The sequence below is a fragment of the Panthera uncia genome, assembly GCF_023721935.1.
Source record: "Panthera uncia isolate 11264 chromosome B3 unlocalized genomic scaffold, Puncia_PCG_1.0 HiC_scaffold_1, whole genome shotgun sequence".
Taxonomy (NCBI): domain Eukaryota; kingdom Metazoa; phylum Chordata; class Mammalia; order Carnivora; family Felidae; genus Panthera; species Panthera uncia.
In genome coordinates, this window is record NW_026057582.1 from 11,915,351 (window position 1) to 11,930,912 (window position 15,562).

Here is a 15,562-nt window from a genome sequence, read left to right on the forward strand (position 1 = left end):
TATTTTACAGAATTAATTCTTCATAGCACCAACTTTTTAATGTGTATCAGAATTGGTTGGAGAACTTGTTAAAATACAGATTGGCAGGCCTCACCCCCAGAGCTTTTGAGTAGCCCTGCACTGGGGCCGGAGTTTGTATTTCTAACAAATTCCTGGCTGATGTTGATGTTGGTGGTTCAGAGGGACTGTGCTTTCATAACCGCTACTTTGCAAGTTGTTAAGTAACAGGGCACTGCCAGATATATTCTTATTTTTACTTGTACTTTCAAGTGTGAACGTAAACGGTGATCTCTTCCTCCTTATTATGAAACCAAACCCCAGACAGCAAAGGCTTTCCCCGTGTATGATCTAGTAAGCTCTTTAAGACTTTCCCGTTAACACACACAGAAAGCTTTTCTTCCTCTTTACTATCTGACCAGTGACACTGTCGATGGCTAGCATGCAGTTTGATGCTGGGGGCGTGGGGAAGTTGGGGCATAAGCTTCAGATCCTTGAACTTCGCTGTGTGATATCTGACTAGAGACCAATTCTATCTGTAGAGACATGATTCCCTGTCCAGTGTGCCTAGCAGCTCTTCTTCCAGGAAGAACTCCCAGGGGAGTAACAGAAGCCTGGGTAAGGAGTGAAGTACCTTCTTTTTATATTCTGAGGGGAATGAATTCTACCGAGTCGTAATTTGAACATATATTTGATAAGGTAAAAAAGGACAACTCTAGATGGTTATACCCACGTTACCGGCATATGAATACTCAGATTAGATGGCCCACTTCTTGTGTTCGGGCATGAATGCATCTTAAAAAAAGGCATAGCAGTTGCACACCTCTTGTTTGTTTGATATAAAGTATACTAATGGAGGAACTTCCGGCAGCATATAGGATTAAAGCCATATCATTTTTTTTGTGGGAAAGTTTATCTTAGTTTTAACTTAAATCTCTCATGCTATACTTGGGTTAAGTTCTTAAGCCAGGCACTTTTTACAGCATGCCTTCCCCTGCTATAAAACGTTGATGCGTCATTTTTGTCTTATTAAAGTGGCAACTTAAAAGAGTAATTTCGCCATTTTTCAGTTGTACTCTTAAAACTGGATTGTATCGGGGCGCCTGGGTGGCTCAGTCGGTTGAGCGCCCGACTTCAGCTCAGGTCATGATCTTGTAGTCTGTGAGTTTGAGCCCCGTGTCGGGCTCTGTGCCGATAGCTCGGAGCCTGGAGCTTACTTCGGATTCTGTGTCTCCCTCTCTGTCTGCCCTTCCCCTGCTCATGCTCTGCCTCTCTCTGTCTCAATAATAAATTAAAACATTAAAAAAATTGGATTGTATCAAAGCATGATTGGATTAGAAGGATTGCATAACATTTCAAATGTCCCTGTCCTTTTACAATTCAGATACAATTACTCTGTCAGGAGATGAAAGAGATTTTGGGAGATTGAATGTGAAAGTGTTTTACAATTCTTCAGTAGAGCAGATCTGGATCACAGTTTTACAGGTAAGTTAACTTAGTTAATACCAACTTTGCTTACAAAACTGAATATTTTCACTATAAGCATCTACTGTTTCTCTCTCTGGGTAATGGGACAATACTTTCTTTGGAATTTAGGATTCTGTAACATTTTGCATAAAACTGTATTTAATAAAGACTAAAGAAAATAAATCTGTAGGTATGATGGAATTATGGTTTTAACCTCAAGAAGGAGATTAATATGATGTCTAGAACATTAAATGTCAAATTATTTCAATGTAGATGAAATGAGAGCTCAGTAGATTAGTTTACTTTTATAGTTTGTATTTAAGTCATTAACTCAAGAAATACATCAAATATTTGTATTGTCAGAGTCCTTTATAAAATTCAATCTGTATTTTCAATTTTTTTAGTGCAAAGATTTAAGTTGGCCTTCTAGTTGTGGAGACACTCCTACTATTTCTATAAAAGGAATACTAACATTGCCCAAACCAGTGCATTTCAAATCTTCAGCAAAGGAAGGCTCTAATGTAAGTGGCTGTTTTTGTTTGAATTTCTTTTTATGGGTTTTTTTTTTTCATATTTGTCACTCTAAACCACTTAAAGAATTGGAATAAGAAAGTGTTTTTGGGGGGGAAATTGCAAATTATATACCTCTTGCTTTTTAAAGACAATTTTGAGCCTTAAAAATATTTGATACATCAGTGTCCAATATTAAGATGTATTTAAAAAGAAAATCTTTTTTTTTAAGTTTATTTAATTTGCGAGAGAGTGAGAGAATGAGCTGGAGAGGGGCAGAGAGAGAGAGAGAGAGAGAGAGAGAGAGAGAGAGAATCCCACACTGCTCCACACTTCCAGTGCAGAGCCAGATGTGGAATTTGAATTCCCAAACCGCATGATCATGACCTGAGCTGAAATCTAGAGTTGGATGCTTAACTGACTAAGCCACCCAGGCACCCCTTAATCACTAAGTATGTACAAGATAAACAATATCTAAGAAGACTGTTTTTCTTGTATGAAAGGAAAACGAATGTCTGTATTTTTATCGTCCCTCCTCCTACCCTGCTTTGGCGTTGTGAAATAATTGCATGATTGCAATAAATTTCTTTTAAATACTTCCAGCTATTATAACTGGAAGACTTATCCTGACTTTAGTTTTATAGATTTCAGATTTCACATTAGTTTAAATACATCTTCATTTTTGTCTCCTGATACATGTTGAGAGGTTAGTGTTTTTCCATGCAAATGAAAGGTGTTTTCTGTAAGTACATATAATTTAAAAATAAGGTTTCTCAAATGACTAATACCATGAAAAAATTTACTCTCACTAGTAATTATAGAAATATGAATTTAAATTGCATATTGCTTTCTCTCTTTTTTTCTTTGCTTATTAAAATGAAGAAAAAAATTCATAAGTACTCTAGAATATAGAACTTTCTGGAAATTATTTTGACAAAACACATCGAAACCTTGAAATATTTATGTGCTTTTACATAGTAATTCTACTTGGAATGTGTTCCATGGAAGGAGTTTAAAAGGCAAATAAAAAATGTGTAAAGTATTCTTGGCAGTTTTGTTCATAGGGGAAAAGTTGGAAACTATCTACATGTCTTAATAGGGGATCGGTTGAGAAAATTTATGGTATATATACCATGTGTATGAGTTTCCTCTGGTTGCTGTAACAAAGTACCACAAACTGGATGGCTTAGAGCAACAGAATTTTCTCTCCCACAGTTTTAGAGTAAGTCTGAAATCGAGATGTCATTAGTGTTGCTTCTTTCCTTCAGCAGCGAGGGAAAATCTGTTCCATGCCACTCTCCAAGCCCCTGGTAATGGTTAGCAGTCTGAGTCATTCCTTGACTTTGTTTCATGCTTCCATCTTCCCATGGCATTTTCCTTCTGTCACTGTGTCTTCATGTGGCCGCCTTCTTACGAGGACTCTAGTCCTAGTAGATTGGCAGTCCACCTACTCCTGGATGACCTCACCTTAACGTCACTAGCTACATCTTCAAAGACCCTATTTCCAAAGAAGGTCACATTCTGAGTTACTGGGGGTTAGAACTTCAGCATATCTTTTGGAGGCCAAATTTAAACCATAACACTGTGTGATAGAATACTGGGCAGCTGTAGAAAATGTTTAGGTAGAATTTTTAAGGACATGGAAAAATGCTCTTAAGTAAAAAGACAGTAATCAAAGTTGGTTTATATGTATTAGTATCTCACACTGAAAATATGCCTTTTAGAAAGTCTAGATGGAAATAAATTTTAATTGGTTATGATGCTGACACTCAAAATGAATCCTTCCTGAATTAAACAATTTCACTTTCTGATTTTCAAATGAAACTGTGAGTTAACTTAGGAAAAGTTAGGAAAAATTGTTCTTATATTAAAGTTGCCATGGGATCTTACTTTTAAGATTTATTACTATTTATCAACTTGTTTACCTCTATTATAACAAAATGTGAAGTCAGCCAACACACTTATTACTTCATGTGTAATCTCATTGCATCTCAATTTAAAAATTAAACATTTTATGTATACTATATTGTTGGTGTGGTCCTGTGGTTGAGACTCTGAGAGAAAAAGATAGCTCTGGTGGTTGGGAGGTTCTCAGAAACAATTTTGATTATACAGACATAAGCAATTACAATAAAAGTGAAAATTTGGGCACCGTATCTAAGATACTGATTTTAGTTACCCAGATCAGATATCTTGTCTTTTCAAAAGGAAAAAAAAAAACAACAACCAAAACTCCTTTTCAAATGAAAGCAGTAAAGATGGGAAGAAGGAAGTGTATAGCAAAAATCAGTCTAGTGTCAAGAAGATGTTAGAATAACAAAATATTAAAAGTAACAAAAAGAACATTTGGGAAAATATTCTGAGCATGAAAAACACTGACTTGCTGCCTGGACTGGATGCTAATGAGAGAAGATAGGACTTTTTAAGGAGATTGATTTTCAGATTGGAGAGAGTGGAGCAAACATCACTAAAAGTGAAATCAAATCCCAAGGTAGGTGGGAAGAACATTAGAAAAAGAATAGAAATAATTTAGGTCTCTTAATGTGAATGGATAGATTTGGGGTACTTCCTGAGAGAGCACATGTGAGATTCTTGAACCACTTGGCTGTTGAAAAATTGTGGTGGATAGCAGGAATGAGGCCCCAGAACCAAAGATGGAAAACAAACCCAGTTTTCAAAAAGGAGAAAAGCTATATTCTGCTACAGTTGGTGTTGATATTGACCTGAATCCCTTAGTAATTAAAAGGATAATTTGTGACTTCCGCCCTTTTGGCTCCCTGAGCAGCGCCATCACAGTAGGCAAGAACAAGTGTCTTATGGAAGGTGGCAAAAAGGGAGCCAAGAAGAAAGTGGTTGATCCATTTTCAAAGAAAGATTGGTATGATGTAAAAGCACCAGCAATGTTTAATATAAGAAATATTGGAAAAACACTAGTCATGAGAACTCAAGGAACCAAAATCACATCTGATGGCCTTAAGGGTCGTGTGTTTGAAGTAAGCCTTGCTGATCTGCAGAATGATGAAGTTCCATTTAGGAAATTCAAGCTAATTACTGAAGATGTTCAGGGAAAAAACTGCCTGACTAATTTCCATGGCATGGATCTTACCTGGGACAAAATGTGCTCCATGGTCAAAAAATGGCAGACCGATGATTGAAGCTCACGTTGATGTCAAGACTCCCAACGGGTATTTGCTTCGTCTCTTTTGTGTCGGTTTTACTAAAAAACACAACAATCAGATTCGGAAGACCTCTTATGCTCAGTACCAACAGGCCCGCCAAATTCGGAAAAAGATGATGGAAATCATGACCTGAGAGTTGCAGACAAGTGACTTGAAACAAGTGGTCAATAAATTGATTCCAGACAGCATCAGAAAAGACATAGAGAAGGCTTGTCAGTCTATTTATCCACTCCCTGATGTCTTTGTTAGAAAAGTAAAAATGCTGAAGAAGCCCAAGCTTGAATTGGGAAAGCTCATGGAGCTTCATGGTGAAGGTAGTGGTTCTGGAAAAGCTACTGGGGATGCTAAAGTTGTGCTAAAGTTGAATGAGCTGATAGATATGAACCACCAGTCCAAGAATCTGTTTAAAATTCAGACATTTAATGGTGACAAATAAAAAATCTTATTTGGGATGTTTTAGATAGATAGATAGATAGATAGATAGATAGATAATTTGTGACATTAAGAAAGGCAGTATCCAGGATAAATTCTGGAAAAACAACTCATGGTCATTGTCATCTTAATTTACACTGAAAGATATTTTTTTGTTGTAAAAAATTAGATCTTCCTTTCCTAGATTATAAAATGTTATTTTCATTTCTTTGGTATTGCCATATCATCTCTTTTTCAGTCCTTTTATTTATATATTTTATATTATTTTCCTGCATTTTTTTTTTAGAGTATTGAATTTATGGAAACTTTTGTATTTGCTATTAAACTCCAAAGTCTACAAACCGTAAGGCTTGTATTTAAGATTCAAACCCAGACACCCAGGAAGAAAACCATTGGAGAATGCTCACTGTCACTCAGAGCTCTTAGCACACAGGAGATGGATTACTCTTTGGATATAACGCCACCTTCAAAAATTTCTGTAAGTGATAGTAGTATCACTATAAAAGTGTTTTATTCTTTAAGAATTATTTTGTGGATGACCTTCTTTGGGGTATAACTTGAACACTCTAGAATATATTAGAGGATCGGGAAGGCTCTCAAGAAGCAATAATAATAGTAATAATAATGATGTCATTGTTTAATAAGGCTTTTTACATAAGTGATAAAAGGTTAACAGAGACCCTTTGCTTTCTCCATTGAAAAATAACCTTAGGGTTACCTTCTCCTAGGACATTTTTATTAATGTTTCATATTTTATACTTCAGGAAAATCATCCTGAAGTTAGGAATCATTTTATTAAGTTTTTAAAAATTTCTTTTATAGCTGATAATTTAGGAAGAGCAAGAAAGAAAGTTGGGAATCATAAATTCCAAATTCAAACAAGATTGCCTTAAAAAAAAAAAAATTCTGTTGGGTCACCTGGGTGGCTCAGTTGGTTAAGCATCTGACTCTTGATCTCAACTCAGGTCTTGATCTCAGGTCATGAGTTTGAGCCCAGCACTGGACTCCAGGCTGGGTGTGAAGTCTACTTAAAAAAAAAAAAAAAAAAAGTGCCTTAAAAGAGATTAGGAAAGTGATTTTAATCATGAGCAAGCTCAATATCTATCCATAAATTGGGTAGAATGGAGGTTCTTAACAGCTAGTTTGTCTGTTTTTGTAAAGAACTTGATTATCTGTAGTGCTGATTGATTTTTGAGACCTGATAATTTGTTTCTCTCAACTAGCCAGCTGAACACTATCTTAAAATTGTTTAGAAATCCCTAATAATTTACTTATATAGTTTCTGTGTCAGGATAACAGTTATAGAAAGTTTTTAATCTTTAAATCTTTATAAGCTTTTATAAGGCCAAGCCTGTATGTAATTTTAAATTTATATAGGATTTATATTTTACCTGCCTTCAAAAATATTTAATGTGACTTAAAGTGGTTCTTATCCTGGCTACACATTAAATCAGAATTTGGTGGGGGGTGGAGAGGGTGGGGGGAGATGGGAGGTGGGAGGCCAGAATCATCTATAGTTGTTTTTTTTTTCTATAATTTATTTATTTTTTATAATTTACATCCAAGTTAGCATAGAGTGCAACAGTGTGTTCATGAGTAGATTCCTTAATGCCTCTTACCCATTTAGCCCATCCCCCCTCCCATAACCCCTCTAGCAACCCTCTGTTTGTTCTCTGTATTTTAGAGTCTCTTACGTTTTGTCCCCCTCCCTGTGTTTATGTTATTTTTGCTTCCCTATGTTCATCTGTTTTATATCTTAAAGTCCTCATATGAGTGAAGTCATATGATATTTGTCTTTCTCTGAATAATTTCGCTTAGCATAATACCCTCTAGTTCCATCTACATAGTTGCAAAGGGAAAGATTTCATTCTTCTTGATTGCCGAGTAATACTCCATTGTATTTGTATCCCACATCTTCCTTATCCATTCATCCATCGATGGACATTTAGACTCTTTTCATACTTTGGCTATTGTTGATGGTGCTGCTATAAACATTGGGGTGCGTGTGTCCCTTCAAAACACATACCTGTATCCCTTGGATAAATACCTAGTAGTGCAATTGCTGGGTCATAGGGTAGTTCTATTTTTAATTTTTTGAGGAACCTCCATACTGTTTTCTAGAGTGGCTGCACCAGTTTGCATTCCCACCAGCAGTGCAAAAGAGATCCTCTTTCTCCGCATCCTTGCCAACATCTGTTGTTGCCTGAGTTGTTAATGTTAGCCATTCTGACAAGTGTGAGGTAGTATCTTGTTGTGGTTTTGATTTGTATTTCCCTGATGATGAGTGATGTTGAGCGTTTTTTCATGTGTCGGTTGGCCATCTGGATGTCTTCTATGGAGAAGTGTCTATTCATGTCTTTTGCCCATTTCTTCACTGGATTATTTTTTTTTGGGGGGGGGTGTTGAGTTTGGTGAGTTCTGTATAAATTTTGGATACTAACTCTTTATCTGATAACGTCATTTGCAAGTATCTTCTCCCATTCTGTCAGTTGCCTTTTAATTTTGGTTATTGTTTCCTTCACTGTGCAGAAGCTTTTTATTTTGATGAAGAAGCATCTGTAGTTTTTAGAAACTTCCCAGGTGATTCTACTCTGCACTCTGGCTTGAGAACCAGCGAATTAGAAGGGAATTAAAGTAGAGATTAAAAAATAAAAAAGGATTTCTATAACTGATCAAGAAGTGAAATTTTTAGATAGTTCTTTCTTGTCTATTATTTTCTGTCTCCATCTCCAATGTGTTCTCTGTACGGTATTTATTACAACTTAGAATTCAGTTACTTGGTTTAAACAAAACAAGGCTCAAGCTTCCATCCGTTTTCTTTATGTTTTACTGTGTTCTTAGCAAGGGCCTAATTATATTCTTGGCATTGACCGTTGGTACGTAGGTAGGAATGAAAGAATAAATGATTAAACGGAAGCATGCTATATTAGATTATTTTTATATTCTGTTTAAATGTAGGAAATTTGCTTTGTAACTGTGACAAGGAGTTTGTCACTTGCATCTTTGAAACTAGGTTTGGTAGACCTTAAGCTGCAACCATAGTTTACAGAAGGCACAAAATATATTATTCAAATGGATAATTCATTTACTAAAACTTTAAAGACGAGTAGAGTATATCAGAAGATAACTCAGCAAAGGTATTTTCTGGAGAATTGAGTTGTTATAATCTTATCTGCCTTGGAGAATCTGAATGAATGATTTTGGCTAAGTTTCTACCAAATTACTTCATGTTTTAGAGGTCTTGCGACAACTGTGTATCTGTTGTGTGTTAGATCCTAGGGGTACAAAAAGATTGATGGCCTGAAAGAAGAACTTAGGGGCTATATTGGACCAGTGGGTTTATATTAGTGTGAATGTTTCATATTATTGGCCAGTGCAAAAATAGTATGCTTTGTTTCCTGTGTCGAGGAGGAAAATTGATATTCTAGTTGACAGAGCCGGACTTTCACACCCATCCTCCACGGTGACAATTATGCCACCACACACAGCAGAACTTTCATGTAGAGCTAACGTCTTAGTAGAGAGTTCTTGACCCTGACAAATAGTAACGTAAGTATTTATTTGAGAACCCAAGTCTCTGTGTTGAATAATGCGGAAAAGATGAGATTTTTATTTACAGAGCCTTACATACAACTGATGTGGTGTTAGGTGATTTAATGCTCACACTCAAATCTATGAGCTTTCTGCTCTCGGTATCCCTACTGAGGGCACCGACACACCAAAGCACTTGCATAATTTCCTCCAGCCAGTAGTTGGCGAGCCAGGATTTGAACAGAAGCATCGATTTCAGGACCAGCTCTACCATATGTCACTTCCCCTCAAGAAGATATTCTCAGAGATCACCAGATCATGGTTTTCTCTAACTATGCTTTTCACTTTCAACAACGATTCAAGGAAGGCTTGGAAAGTTTTCTTTTCTTTAAAAAAGGATACATGTTGCAGGATTAGAGATCATGTATCTTCCATAGTTTTGTGGCCATTAAAAATGCACTTTAGGGGCGCCTGGGTGGCTCAGTCGGTTGAGCATCCGACTTCAGCTCAGGTCACGATCTCGCGGTCCGCGAGTTCGAGCCCCGCGTCAGGCTCTGGGCTGATGGTTTGGAGCCTGGAGCCTGCTTCCGATTCTGTGTCTCCCTCTCTCTCTGCCCCTCCCCCGTTCATGCTCTGTCTCTCTCTGTCTTAAAAATAAATAAACATTAAAAAAAATGCACTTTATACGTGCTAATTGATTGGAATTTTATTTTATTTTATTATTTTTTAAAAGTTTATTTATTTTGGGAGAGAGAGAGCATGCACAGTGTGCACGAGCTGGGGAGAGGCGCAGAGAGAGAGCGACAGAGAGAATCCTAAGCAAGTCCTGTGCTGTCAGCTCAGAGCCTGACGCCACCCTCAATCCCACAAACTGAGATCATGACCTGAGCCGAAGTCAAGAGTTGGACACTTAACTGACTGAGCCACCCAGGTGCCCTGATTGGAATTTTAATTTTTCGGTTATAGGGACATTGAAAACCACTTTGAATAGTTTTTCACAATCTGAATTAATATCCTGGAACATAATAAATAAGTTGAATTCAGAAATGACACTGGCAAATTAGAAATAGCAAACCTTTGCCAAGCGCGGCTTTGTTTTGTGAGAGTGAGCTCTACAAGTGTGTAACACTGAGGGAAGTTTTGCCACCTTTAGGTGTTTTCATAAGTGTTGTTACATTGTGGACACACAACCATAATAACAAAAAAATTTTACCCATAGTTTCCTTGGTGTTTTGTAAATAATAAATAGCTGTCGTTGTTTTTTTAATGTTTATTTATTTATTTTGAGAGAGCGCCAGCAGGGGAGGGGCAGCGAGAGAGGGAGAGGGAGAGTCCCAAGCAGGCTCTGCACTGTCAGCACAGAGTCTCACAGTTGGAAGATCACGCCCCGGGCCAAACTCCGGAGTCGTGCTCTCAACCGACCGAGCCACCGAGCACCCCAAGCAACTGTATTTAATCTATTTTTTTAAACGCCAAGAACAGCAGCATTTTTTTAAATAAGAAAGAGCTCCGTTTTATATATGGCTACCAAAAAAGATTTATTAATCCATTCTTAAACTCTGATTATAAAAGCAAAAATAGTACTTTCACTTTTTTATTAGAATTCAGCATTTGTTGCCAAAATAGACAAGTTTGATCATCATTTTAGACTTTTCAAGGGGGAGTCTAATCTTGACAGTTGAGTCTATACTTTAAAGTGGTTCACTTTTCACTGCCTCGCTCTCGATTTATGTCATGACCAATTTAATTTTAAAATTTTTATTTATTTATTTATTAAATATAATTTATTGTCAAATTGGTTCCCTACCACACCCAGCACTCATCCCAACAGGTACCCTCCTCAATGCCCATTACCCACTTTCCCCTCTCCCCCACCCCCAGAAACCCTCTTAAATCCAGGTATAATTGGCATACAGTGTTACATTAGCTTCAGGTATACACCATAATGATTCAGTGATTCTGTACATTACTCTGTTTACCACAGTAAGTGTAGTTACCATCTGTCACATGTAGTGCTATTATAGTATTCCTGACTATATTCCCTATGCTGTACTTTTCATCTCCATGACTTCTTTATTTTATAACTGGAAGTTTGCACCTCTTAATCCCCTTTATCTACTTCACCCATCCCCTCACTCACCTCCCTCCTGGCAACCACCAGTTGGTTCTCTGTATGTGAAAGTCCGTTTGTTTGTTTTGTTATTTAGGTTCCACATATGAGTATCATCATACAATATTTGTCTGTATCTTATTTCACTAAGCATGATACCCTCTGGGTCCATCCACATTGTAGCACATGGCAAGATCTCATTCTTTTTTATCGCTGAGTAATATTCCACTGTGTGTGTGTGTGTGTGTGTGTGTGTGTGTGTGTGTGTGTGTGTAGACACATGTACACATCTTTTTAATCCTGGCATGAGCAATTTTAAAATGCCAAATCCTGTCTTGAAGGAAATGTCCATGATTCAGTCGATGGCAGATACATGGAAAGGTTCTTTTTCAGTGAGTTATGTGCCAATGGTTGGGGAATACTCGGTAATTATCAAATACAAATCTCTTCATCAAGTGTCATTCAGCCATTCTGTAGCTTTGTTGGAATCCATACTCACAAAGATTTTTGTGCCTGTCTGTGCTGGGCCCCAGGGAGGTCTGTTAACCTGATGTTCTTTCTTCTCAACATGTGAACAGTAGTATTTTTCTGTTTGGATGACTTTGTGTTTCTCTCCTTGATTTTTTACTCCAAGGACCTTGAAATCCACATAAGTAGGCTGGCTTGTGTTCCATCTCACGGATTACTAACTTTCTTCTTTAGTCAGTGCTACAGAAGAGCACATTTTAACTTTTTCCCCTCTGAATCTCCTTCATTTCATTGTTTGCCTCAGGTTTTCTTTGACATTTTCCTTATTATTTACTGCCTCCGTTGCTTTCATTAGCTTCCTTTTTGCCACCTTTCTTGGCTGGCTCTCATTCAGCATAGTAATTCAGTTCTTAACCTACACATTTATTCCTTGTAATAATCCTTTGTCTTCAAATCTTCTAATCTGGGTAGCATCTACTGCTGTGTCTATAGTCAGAAAAAATGAGGGTGGTTCTTATATATGAAGCTTTTCATTATAGTTTATGTATTCTTAAAAACAATTCAAATGACTAAGTGTTTTGAAAGTGGCCTTTTTTGGTGTTTATTTCATGGACATTGTCTTTACAAAAACTGCTGAAGAATTTCATTTGTTTTCAATTTGAAATATCTTTTGACCTCCCTGGTTTTGAAGGATCAAGTATGTAGGTTTAACTTGGCTTTTCAGAATCCGTGAAAGTGAGTACCTCATATTTACAGAATCCATGCATTTATCCTAACCATATTTTCTATCATAATTTTGTGTGTCAATAAAAGGCATCGCTTTCAAAACTTAAAATTGTAGCTCTTTGCTTTTGAATTTTTGAAATATCTCCAAAACTTTATTCTTAATTATCAAATGGTACTTTTTTGATACCTAGGTTTGCCATGCAGAACTTGAATTGGGGACTTGTTTTCAAGCAGTAAATAGCAGAATTCAGTTACAGATTCTCGAGGCACAATACCTTCCAAGCTGTTCATCACCTCTCACTTTGAGTAAGTATATCTGTGGTTCAAAGTGAAATCTTCGGAAAATATTAGTCAAAGCTAGTTTTTCCTATATTTCTTAACAATGGAAATTAAAATCATACTTTTGTTATTTAACTTAAATACTTACCTTTTAACTTAAAATTACTTTATTGGATTTCAGATTTTAGCCATGTGTCTACTGCATAGTCTCTTGGATTTTTATCCATTTGATGCTATTCCTTATTTGGGTCATTAGTTTATATAGGTTGAGTGTCCAGAGGACTGTCAGATATATTTCACCAGCCTAGATAATTTGTCTTTTCTCTAGGTCTATGCCCATTGTTGAGTATTCTGCTAACTAGAAACTTAATTCAAAAAGCCCCAGAAAATATCACACATAAACCTTGAAACACTTTTCCTTCCCTGTGCCTTTGGGCACCAGAAGGGGCTCTGATGTTTTGGTTGCATAGGCCTGGTTTATATGGCTGTTCCTAGAGCTGGAGGTGTGAAGTCAGTCCTCCCTAAGGGCTAAGAGTGGCGTAAGAGTGCTCCTTTATTCGGCTACAAGAAGAGAAGATCCCTGCAGGTGGGCAAAAAGCAGTAGATGTCTGAAAATAAACGCAAGCGACCATTCAGCTCAGGAAGTTAGGAAAAAAACAGCAAACACAAAGGAAAGTAGAGGTAAGGAATTAAAGGTAAAGCCAAAGTTGATAGATACGGAGACAACAGCAAAAGACATAATCAATAAAGCCAAAAACTGTTTCTTCGAAAAGATCAGTAAAATAGACAAACCTACAGTAAATTGGATCGAGCAAAAAATAAAGAAAACAGGCACAAGGAAGAAGATAACATTTCAAATTTGAAGGTGGTTCAATAATAAATAAGACAACCCCATTTATAACTATATCAATTCATTTGAACATCTCTGTAAAATAATTGATTTTTGGAGAAGAAAATTGTTGAAATTCACTGCAAAAGAGGGAGAGCATCTGAATAAAATGATAACCATGTGTAGGTAGTTAAAGAATTTCCTCTAATAAAAGCACCAGGCCAAGATGATTTTACTGGTGGATTCCACCAAACTTTCAGGGAACATTTAATTCCTATTTTATATAAGCTGTTCCAAAGCATGAAAAACGATGGAAAAAGTAACTTTATGAGGTTAGCATATTCTCGATATCAAAACCGAAAGGATAGTGCACACAAAAAATAGCTCTAGACTGTTACCACTTATGTAGATAGATGGAAAAATCATAAAATAAAAATAAGCAAATAAAATCTAACGTGGTATTAAAAGAATAAATTACCAGGGCTACATAGGGTTAATATTCTAGGAAATAAGGACATCAGTAGAAATCCACAGATGGAATTTATTTATGACATTAATAGGGTCTTTCTTTGATCAAAACTGCTATCAGGATTATCATAATCTCCATGTTGGAAATCTGATGGTCCGTCTAGGTCCTCACTTGGCAGCTCCCTTTTTTCTGGAAGTTCCCTCCTCACTCTCTTGCTGCCCTGGCCACCTCAGCTGTATCCCATGACTACTCAAACTAGTCAGACTGCCCTCTCTGCCTGAGCTGTAGGGACCACGTGTCAGTGAGACGGGGCAGACGGGGGAGTATGCTTAGGGGAAAAGTTATATAAACCTGAATTTTACCCAGTGCAGTTCCCATCTGTAAAAGCTGACTCTCCTCCAATTTCTTCCTGCTTTTGGTCAATCTTTAATGGCTTGTGCACTTGTTTTTTATATTTTTTTTCCCCAGAATTTATAATTTTAATCTATGGGAAGGTTAGTTTCTACAACTATTCTGCCATTACTGGAAGCTCTCTATCTCCATTTATTTAAAGAGTAAATTTTCTCTAGTGGGTGTGTGTTTAACCTCAGGAGTCTCGAGCAAAGAATTTTATCTGTGTAAAACCGTGAACTAAATTCCTCCAGCTGTCCAAAGAGTTGGCCCCTCTCTTTTGTATAATACTTTTCAGTGTGTGCTGCCCTATTGCTGACTGTCCTGTATGCCTCCAGTTTCCAGTCTTTAATGGCATTCAGGTTAGAGAAAGATTAGATTCATTGGAGGTTGCTGTAGTTTTTTGTAAAGCGTGATGAGAACTATAAAGTTTACTAGAGATGTTTTCCGTTATGCCAAGAGCTCGTCAGATCTTTTTTTTTTTTTTCGTCAGATCTTGAGAAGCGGCTTATCTGTATTTTCACACCAAATATAACATATAGATATGTATCTTTTATGACATTTAAAATAAAATTTTACATATCAAAATTTCTTATTGTTTAGGTTTTTTTGTGAAGGTGGCAATGTTTAGTTCAGGAGAGTTGATTTATAAGAAGAAGACACGCTTACTGAAGGCCTCCAGTGGCAGAGTAAAGTGGGGAGAAACTATGATTTTTCCACTCAGACAGAATGAAAAAGAAATTATTTTTCTCATTAAGCTTTACAGTCGGAGCTCTGTAAGAAGACGACACTTTGTGGGGCAGGTTAGTAGGGATTTTTTATCTTGAATTCTTTGCTTGCACTTCTGTATGCTCAAAGCAGTTAGTCATCAAAGGGAATACGGGATAAAATTGAAGTTGAATAGAGTAAAATTCTTCAGCATCATAAAATTTAATGTTGCCACAAAAATGAAATCTTGTCACACTTTGCTTTAATACAAATAGTTGGAATTTCTGAGCAATCAGGCTTCTTATCTCGAAATAAGTCTATTTCTGAGCTTCTCAGCTGTAAACACTATAAGAAAGGTCAGTTTTTCAGTACTGTTGAGTTTGACGCTAAGTATTTAAATCAGATTTTGTAAGGCTGGAGATATCCAACTTTCTTCTTTCTGTGTCCTGTTCGATTTAATGTTTAAC

The 15,562-nt window shown here is 36.7% G+C and overlaps 1 protein-coding gene and 1 pseudogene across 4 annotated transcripts in view; both read left to right on the forward strand.

Moving 5' to 3' along the window:
- TC2N (tandem C2 domains, nuclear) overlaps nt 1–15,562 on the forward strand; it is a 46,875-nt gene that overhangs the window by 24,663 nt on the left and 6,650 nt on the right. For 3 of the 4 annotated variants that reach the window (XM_049612302.1, XM_049612303.1, XM_049612301.1), the window contains 6 exons: nt 540–615; nt 1,382–1,482; nt 1,869–1,985; nt 5,872–6,063; nt 12,612–12,726; nt 14,991–15,190. In XM_049612302.1, the coding sequence (XP_049468259.1) occupies nt 540–615; nt 1,382–1,482; nt 1,869–1,985; nt 5,872–6,063; nt 12,612–12,726; nt 14,991–15,190 (801 nt within the window). The remainder of the gene's footprint in view (nt 1–539; nt 616–1,381; nt 1,483–1,868; nt 1,986–5,871; nt 6,064–12,611; nt 12,727–14,990; nt 15,191–15,562) is intronic. The other variant, XM_049612304.1, reaches the window with a different exon arrangement.
- Nucleotides 2,421–5,576, forward strand: LOC125909245 (40S ribosomal protein S3a-like; annotated as a pseudogene).